General features: G+C 51.5%; 1 protein-coding gene across 1 annotated transcript; it reads right to left on the reverse strand.

Moving 5' to 3' along the window:
* Positions 1 to 1,195: 1,195 nt before the first annotated feature.
* Positions 1,196 to 7,935, reverse strand: RAB17 (RAB17, member RAS oncogene family). Its single transcript, XM_006866817.1, has 5 exons — positions 7,779 to 7,935; positions 4,530 to 4,681; positions 3,121 to 3,246; positions 1,687 to 1,780; positions 1,196 to 1,308 (listed from the first exon to the last, which is right to left on the reverse strand). The coding sequence occupies exons 1-5, from the start codon at positions 7,933 to 7,935 to the stop codon at positions 1,196 to 1,198; spliced, it is 642 nt and encodes a 213-aa protein (XP_006866879.1).
* Between the last annotated feature and the right edge of the window lie 1,178 nt (positions 7,936 to 9,113).

The following is a 9,113-nucleotide window of genomic DNA, read 5'->3' on the forward strand; positions in this document are numbered from 1 at the left end:
TGGAGCGGCTGGGGACTCTGGACTCAGGGAGGGAGAGGGGTTGTGTGCTGGCTTCCAGGGGACAGACTTGCAAGGTGTACCCTTTGGTTGTTTGATGATGCATGGGGGGGGGGGTGTAATCATTGCAATGAAATGAAATACGATAGGATGAATGTAAAGCTAATGTTCTCCCATGTAAACTCACATAATTCACAATAAAAACTTAAAATAAATTTTTTAAAAAAGATTTACAGTCTCAGAAACCCTAGGGAGTCTTTCAGCTCTGTCCAGTAGTGAGGCTGTGAACCAGAATGGCCTCTGTGGGTTTAGTTTTTGGCATTTTAACTGGAAGGGTGTAGGTGTAAGTCCACTCAGAAGCACCTCGGAAGAAACGCCTGGCTATCTGCTTCTGACACTGGAGTCATTACAAGCCCCACGGAGCACAGTTCTATGCTGACAGGTCACTGTAAGTTAGGGACCTCAGTCACCTGGAGCTGGTACCATCCAGAGAAGTGTCCATTTACTGGGGACCACTTAGTCACTGCTAACTCATGGGTCAGTTCCTGAACATGTGGAGAGGGGTCCATGATCACACACTCAGATCTGTGTCCAGCCCCAACCCTGTACGCATGCACATTCCACATTATAGGACAGAGTTTAATTTTAAAACTGTACAGCCAACACCTCAGGCTACAGGTCTCCGTCTTCAAATCTGGGGCACAAAGGTGGCTTAGTGGAATTTACAGGCAGGAGATGAATGTGAGGAAGGAAGGTGGTCCCCCGCTGACACCATCCTCCTCCTCCATAGGTCCTCATACCCACCCCCGAGGCTGCATCTCTCCCAGACACCACCACTTAAGCCAGTCCATCAGAAGCAAGTGGGCCAGTCCCTCCCATCATAACAGCCAAACTCCTTCCTGGAGTCTTGCTCTTCTCCGATCCTGGTGCCCAGGTGGGGCAGGCACCCAAGATGGTGTCTGAGGATCAGACGGGCCTCTCACGCAAACCCCTCAATGAGTCATTGGAGAACGATGTCCTCAAAACTTTGGGAGGTAGTTTTGCAAGAATGCCTGTGTCCCTGGGCACCCCAGATTCAAGTCTGCCCAGTGGCAATATTGAGTCTGAATCAGGGGCTGCGGTCAGTGGGTTCCCTCCAAGGACTGGTGGGGAGCCGTGTCCTGGGCTGCCCCCGATGGTCCTGCTGGGGCCATTGCTTCTAACGGGCACAGCATTTGACCTGCCTGAGGGACCCTTCATTCAGATCCACCTGGGACTTTGTCCTCTGCACCTGGTCCACCTTCTCTTCTTGTCTTTGCAGTAATTCTCGAGCTATGAAGGGGGAGAGGGGACAGATGAGGAGGAGGGTCCCTGCCCCACACACAAACAGACCACAGCAGACTTGGGGATACCCTTTCCCTAACACTGGGCTCCAAACCTCTCCTAAAAATGCCAGTTGGGTCCCCACCCATTGAAGTAATTCAGGCTCATAGCAGGCCCAGAGGACAGATTAAAACTGCTCTCTAGGGTTTCCAAGACAGCTTCCCCTCTCCCACCCCAAGGAGTGGCTAGTGGGTTTGAACCTTGCAGTTAACAGTCCAATGCTTAACCCACAGCACCACCAGGATAGCAGAAAAGAAGATCCCTGAAGAAGGCCCGGGGATAAGCCCTGCCCCTCTCCGCTGGGACCCCTCGGCACCCCTCACTCACCCACAGCGCTGAAAGCCTCAGACACCTGGTGGTTCAGCTTGGCAGAGGCTTCCATGAACAGCAGCCTTTTGCTCTCTGCAAATGCCTTCCCCTCCTGAGGGAACAACCCCAGGAATGAGCATGGCTTAGCAGAGAGGGTGCCCCAGAACACAGAGCCGCCTCCTGATACCATTCAACTGTGTCCCCCAAAGACATGTGTAGAGACATTGAGATGTTACTAGAACAAGCTGGTCCTGACCGCCGCTGAGCCGTGACTTTTGTAAAGAGGAAGATGAGGATGTGGAGACGGAGCAATGTTTGTGTGAGATTCTAACACTGAGGGAAGCTTGGAGAAGGGAGGCTTCAGGGACACTATTATTACAGCATTCTTGTTAGTTTGAAATTATTTTTAAATGAAAAGTCAGAATTTTTTTAAATCGACGACCTACAGCTCAGCCTGGCCTCTGCCCCAGCTGAGGCACCTGCCTGGCTCCTGACCACCTGGGCCTGGGCATTCTTGGTGGGAAACCCAGAATGGGGAAGAAAGAAGGAGTGGCCTGGGACCCGGGGACCCCACAGAGTGACCATTTCTGTGGAGTGAAAGCCACAGGACTTCCTGCCTCTGGAAGTCTGATTGGCACCCTGGCAGGACCAATGGGAGAGCAGAAGCAGGGAATCCTGCCCCCTGAGGCCCTTTGCCTCTCTGGGCTGAGGAACCTACCCCTCAGTGTGTGCATATGTGTTTCATGTGTGTGCACGTGTGTTTCATATGTGTTCACATGTTTGCATGTATGTGAGTTTGTGTGGGGTGCGTGTGTGTGCGCATATTTGCATATATGTGAGTTTGTATGCTGTGTACATATGGTATATGTGTATATGTGTGCCAATATGTGTGTACACATCATGTGCTATGTGGTGCATTGTGAATATGTGAACATGGGTGTGTCACACCTGGATGCGTGTGTTGTGAATGCGTGTGCATGTGTGGAGCAAACATATGCACATGGGTGTGTGCTCAGGTACACATGTGTGCAAATTTGTGCATGTGTGTATGCATGTGTGTATGCATGTTTATGTGTGCACGTGTGTGTGGTGCTCTGTGTGTCACATTGTGTGTGCATGTGTGCACATCTGTTCCACGAACACATGTGTGTAGTGTGTGGGTGCATGTGCACACATGTGTGTTGTGTGTGTTGTGTGAACATGTTTGCATATTGTGTGTATGTGCACATATGTGGGTGTGGGTGTGTTTGTGTGGGTGTTCATATGTGTGCACGTGTGTGCACTCTGTGATGTGTGTCTGTGTACACATGTGTGGTGCATGTGTGTGCATGTGTGTGTATGTTTATGTGTGCTTTTGCCCAAATGTGCAGGTCCCAACAAGCCCTTGACCACAGACGGAGGGTTTGCTGCCCTCCTTCTGCGGATGTAATGACATGACCTCTGGAGACACACCTCGAAGGTCACCTGGCGCTCGTCACTGAGGTCTGTCTTGTTTCCAAGCAGCATCACCACGATGTCTCCCGGCAGGAACTCACTCTCCAGGTCCCCCAGCCACTGCTGAGCCCTGAGGAAGGAGTCCTATGAGCAGATAAACAAATGTCAGGAAGAAACTCACAGGTCATCTTTGTGAGCTGTTGCAGGACAGAAGCACGCCTGTCACGTTGTGTCCACGGTCTGAGGACACGTTCTGTGTGACAGCGTCTCTTCCTCTGAGGACGGGCGGATAGGACTTTCTCAGGCCCTGCTCTGTGCTCCTCCCACCCACCCTGCCCTGGGTACCCTTGGAAGACCACTTGGTCAGAAGAGCTTGGGTGTGGCATCACCCCAAGTCCTGATCCTAATGACAGTGCCCTCATCCCGGAACCTCCTCTCCAACCTGCTCACACACCCTCACCTGGGACCTACCCTGTGCTCTCTGGTCTCCAGGCCTTTACTCGTACTCTCATCTATGTCTCATTGTCCTCTGCCCCACACACCCCTCACACAGCTGTCCCTATCTCTCTTCCCTCATCACACACCTGCTTACTTGCATTTAGAAATCCCTGTGGCACCATGGGCTAAGCATTGGGCAGATAACCTCAAGATTGGAGGTTCAAACCCACCAGATGCTCTGAGGGCAAAAGATAGAAAGATGCACAGCCTCGGAAATGCTAAGAGTGTCACTGTGAGTCCGAATCGACTTGACTGCTGTGGTATGGACGGTTAGGGTGTTCCATTGCTCAGTGAGAGCTGGGAGGACCCAACCCACCCAGTGCCACCTCAGTAATCTGCTCCCATAAAGAAAGATTACAGCCAGGAGACCCCTATGGAGCACAGGGCTAATGTGTCACACACACGGGTCGACTCGATAGTAATGGGCAGTTGTTGTTGTTGTTTGGTTAGGGTTTTTTGATGGTGCAGAAAGTTAACATGCTCGGCTGCTAACTGGAAGGTGGAAAATCAAGTTCACCCAGAAGTACCTTGGAAGAAAGACCTGGCAATCTACTTAAAAAAAAAAAAAAAAAAAAGAGCCATCATTGAAAATGCTATATAGCATAGTTCTACTCTGACACACTGGTTGGTGGTTTGTGGACAGTGCCTTGTGCAGGCCTGTGTCTGTCCTGTGCCCATGACTTCCATCTCCACACCAACTCAGCGGGCACCCCAGGAAGGATGCGTGTGTGCAGAGGAGTGGGTCCTGGAACTGTGGGCACACACAGCCAACGGGGCGGCAGGCTTTCTGGAGGAGGTGACAACTTGCGTGTTCTCTGTGGGCCGGGGCAGCTTTCCCCTAAAACACTGGGTCAGACAGCGGTCCGGCCCCTGCAGGACACAGCGGCACATGCCGGAGACACGGGCGACGGGGCCTTGAAGCCACTCACCTTGCTCGCGATGTCGTACACTAGCAGTGCGGCATTGGCACCCCGGAAGTAGAGCCGGCAGACACTGTGATACTTCTCCTGGCCGGCCGTGTCCCAGATCTCAAACTTGAGGGCAGCTTCTCCCACCTGCACCACCTTTGTGAGGAAGGCGCCTAAAATGAGGGAGCCGGGAGCTTAATTTAGATGCTGCTTTTCCTCACAGCTTGGACTGGACCATGGAGAACCCTGGCTCAGCCCCCTGTCCACTGCCCACACAGCAGGGTTCTTGTGGCCTGAACATTGAAAAGGAGCCCTGGAGGTACAATGCTTTACTACTCAGCTGCTAACCAAAAGGTTGTGGGTTTGAACCCACCAGCCTCTGAACAGGAGAAAGATGAAGCAATCTGCTCCTATTGAACCAACAGCTCTGGAAGCCTGGCAGGGCAGTTCTGCACTGTCCTTAGGGTCACCGTGAGTCAGAACTGCCTCCACACCAGTCACCCAGAGGTCACCCTACGTGAACGCAAAAGCCCCAGATTGGGCCACAACACCCTAGGAATTCACTGGGACTGCTCTCTAAGTTGTTTGTTAGTAATCCAATTTTAAAAGTGTCTACTCTAAAATTTCCCCTCCTCCTCTGTCAGTGTGTCCTACTATGGTGACTTGTCATAGATGGCAGCTATGACACCTGTCTTCCAAATGCCAGCAGGGCCATCCACAGTGGACAGGTCTCAGCAGAGCGTCCAGGCTAAGACACACTAGGAAGAAAGGTCTGGAAATTTACTTCTGAAAACACAATGCATCACAATAGAACATTGTCCAATTGAGTGCTGGACGATGGCCCTAGGATGGAAGGTACTCAACACACAGTGGCTACAACAATGGGCTGTAGTGTTCAATGGTCGTGAGGGTAGCTCAGGAGCTGGGCAACATTTCATTCTGTTGTGCATGGGACCACTGTGTGTCGGAGTCAGGCTCTCAGCAACAACAACAAACAAAAATCCTCACCACTAGACCAATAAACATGATGATAAATAGAAAAAAGACTGAAGTTGTCAAAGACTTCATTTTGCTTGGATCCACAATCGACACTCGTGGAAGCAGCAGTCAAGAAATCAAACGACATATTGCATTGGACAAATCTGCTGCACAAGACCTCTTTAACGCATTCAAGAGTAAAAATGTCAATTTGAAGACTAAAGAGTGCTTGACCCAAGCCATGGTATATTCAAGCATCTCATGCATGTGAAAATTGGACAATGAGTAAGGAAGACCACAGAAAGAATTGATGCCTTTTCATTACGGTGTTGGAGAAGAATATTGAAAGGAGCAGGGATTATCAGAAGAAAAGAACAAATCTGTGTTGGAAGAAGTACAACCAGAATGCTCCTTAGAAGCCAGGATGGCCAGACTTCGTCTTCACGTACTTTGGACATGTTATCAGGAGGGACCAATCCCTGTAAGAGGACATCATGCTTGGTAAAGTGGGTGGTCAACATAAAAAAGGAGACCCCCAGCAAGACGGATTGACACAGTGGCAGCAGCAATGGACTCAAATTTAATAATTGTGAGGATGAAGCAGGACCGGGCAGTGTTTCATTCTATTGTGTATTGGGTAGCTATGAGTTGAAACTAACTCAGTGGCACCTAATGATAATAATACCCACAACATCATGTTAATTTAACTTCCTAAGCATGGTTCTGTTTTTTTTCTGCCTTTTAACTTCATAAGCAGCTGTTTCTTTGAGTTAGTGAGACTGCAATGTGAAGTCCCCTTTGTGTGATTCATCCTGTTTGTATCTAAGAACTGCTGCTCAGTTACAAGGGAACTTGGAGCAGATGACTTATTTTGGCGGGGGTGGGGGGGGCGCCATGGTTTCACAAGGTTCTTAGTTTAAAGGTGAGAAGGCAAAAGCTGAACACGCCGTTGGTACTCCTCCCCTTCCAGAGAAAGCCTGCACATCCGCATGGAAGCACTAGGTGTCGCCATTTCTCCAAAGGACACCGTGAAGAACGTCTACAGCACAGAAAGAGGAGCTGTCTCCCACTCTGTACCCTTGGGTGCTCCCCACAAGCCACCTCCGAGAAGACTGGCAGCTTCCCAACGACTGGCCCTTCCCCTGGCATCTGTGCCCATAAGACACGCTCCAGAGCATAGGGCCTGTCTGTTCATCTCACCTGACACAGGTGAGGGCTCCATGCCCAGCAAACACCTGCTGAAGGAGCGAATGAACCACAGCTTATTCATACAGTCAGACTCTGACTCCAAGGCTCCAATTCTGCATCCGGAGACCTTGCCACCACCACCCCCGGAGGATCAGCCTCCAGAGACCCCGCCATCACCGCTGCCCTGGGAGGGTCAGCATGAAGAACAGCTTTGAGGTTTAAGTGGAGGCCAGGTAGGGGGGCCCGCAGACCTGTAACGAGGTTTACTTTAAGGTTTGGCCTCTCTGAGAAGGTGGAAAGGGGATGTGGTGTTACCTCTCTGCCTCTCCTAACCTTGTGTCCACTACTCCTATCCAGGCCCACTACACCAGAGGGCACCCTGGATGGGGAAGGGCCAACTCTGGACATCAACACCGGCAGAGCCTGGCTCTGGATCCCTCCCTCCATCTGCAGAAAAGCTTATACATCAACCCTGCGAGGTCAGGAACCCTGAGTCCCCACCCGTCACAGGCCCAGCTGAGAGAAGTGTGAGCAGAGGGGAGGGGTATTTTATGTCCCCCCAAGTCTTGCCTGCCTGCAGTGGACCTCATTACCCCCATCCCCAGCCACATGGTGGACACAGCCATAGACCTCATCACCTCCCCAGTCCCCAGCCCAGGTGGTATAGACCACATCACCCTGACTCCCACCTTTGTGTTGGGCATAGCCATGGACCCTGTTACCCCAACCCCAACCATGTGCTAGATAGGCCTCAGCACCCCTGAAACACGTTCTGGTTCCACTGAGGTCTCAGGGGTGACCCTGAGGAAGTCCCTAGGAGGGTCTCCATTGGCTCCCAGATGTGGAATCTCGGACTCTTCTGTGAAAATTTAAACCATTTGCTGTGAAGTCAGTTTTGACTCGTGGTGACCCTGTGTGTGTCAGAGTAGAACTGCTCTCCACAGGGTTTTCAATGGCTGGGGTTTGGGAAGTGGATTGCCAGACTTTTCTTCTAAGGCACCTCCGGGTGAACTCAGACCTCCAACATTTTGGTTAACCGCTGTTTGCACCACCCGAAGATTTTGCCCCTCAAGGCAGAGGACACTCTGTCCACCCATCACTTACATCCCACAGTGGGCAGGATGCTGTTGAAGTCACCCTTGACGTATCGGAGAGCAAGGCTGGACTTGCCCACGGAGCCACTTCCCAGGAGGACCAGCTTGAAAACAGATGGTTGGTCTCGGGCAGTCTGGAGTCTCAGGGTGCTGTCTGCCTGCGCCATGAGCTGCAAAGAGTTTAAAATAGGTGATTATCTGGGGCCAGCAACCTTAGTGTGTCCACTCCCCCTGGGGACTGACCAAAATGGTCCATGCAGGCTGCAGGGCACAGGCAATGATGGGGTGCACAACCCCACTCAACCTGCGCCCTGTCTCCTCATGTGCACCCAAGGTGACTGAATCTTGTGTGGGGAACACAAACAGCTAGTCCATAAGGCATGCAGCACTGTAAATGACTGCAGACCCCTAACATGACCGATGACACAGTTATCACCCATCTATGGGGGATTATGTGACCCTGTGATGCTGGAAACCAAATACCAGCAGGATGCCCTGTGGTGGACGGGTTTCAGCGGCGCTTCCAGACTCAGACCAACTAGGATGAAAGGCCCGGAGGTCCGCTTTCACAATTAGCCAGTGGAAGCCCTGTGGGTCCTGACAGGACATTGTGACAAGGAGGCAGTTAACAGAGGAGGACAGGGGGTTTGGTGAAGTGGAGGGCCAGCGAGGGTGAGGGGATAGAGCCCTGGAGAGGTGGACAGGCACGGTGATGCACAACAGGCCAACACTTCCGTCTGTTGCTCATAGCTCCGAGGTGATGCCACAGCAGCCACCAATAGGTAACCTAATTCTTACTCACTTCATCCCCTCACATCTCACTTCCTAACAATTCATGGCTTATTCCTGAAAGCTAAGTGTTGGACTAACCTGAGGTGTTGGGGTCATGCTGATGCTTCCGGCAAACCTTCCTAAAGATCAAAGTTGCTGATTCAGGGTTCTCTAAACGTTGTAATCTTTCTCCTGGCATCTGAGGTCTCAGACCAGCTCTACAGGGGAAACCAGCTGTGGCCAAAATAAATGTGGGAGACCACCGTTGGCATTGTCAGGTGCCACTGAGTTGGTTCCCACTCACAGCAACCCCATGTGTTATCGAACAAGACACTGTGCGGACCTGCACCCTCCTCACAATCGTTAGTGTGTTTGTGGCCATGGCTGCAGCCACTGTGCCATCCATCTCATTGGGGGTCTCCCGCTTTCTCGCTGACTGTCCACTTTACCAAGCACGATGTCTTTCTCCAGGGACTGGTCCCTCCTGATAGCATGTCCAAAGTAAATGAGACCAAGTCTCGCCATCCTGGCTTCTAAGAAGCATTCCAGTTATACATCTTCCAATACAAATTTG

Source organism: Chrysochloris asiatica, unplaced genomic scaffold, assembly GCF_000296735.1.
Source record: "Chrysochloris asiatica unplaced genomic scaffold, ChrAsi1.0 scaffold00096, whole genome shotgun sequence".
NCBI lineage: Eukaryota > Metazoa > Chordata > Mammalia > Afrosoricida > Chrysochloridae > Chrysochloris > Chrysochloris asiatica.

Excerpts from the sequence above, each read along its gene's own strand:
- RAB17 (XM_006866817.1), bottom strand. The coding sequence starts at position 7,935 with ATGGCGCAGGCAGACAGCACCCTGAGACTCCAGACTGCCCGAGACCAA. Across the intron at positions 4,682-7,778 it reads CATCCTGCCCACTGTGGGAT|GCGCCTTCCTCACAAAGGTG; the intron begins GTAAGTGATGGG and ends CCCTCATTTTAG. Across the intron at positions 3,247-4,529 it reads TGTACGACATCGCGAGCAAG|GACTCCTTCCTCAGGGCTCA; the intron begins GTGAGTGGCTTC and ends ATCTGCTCATAG.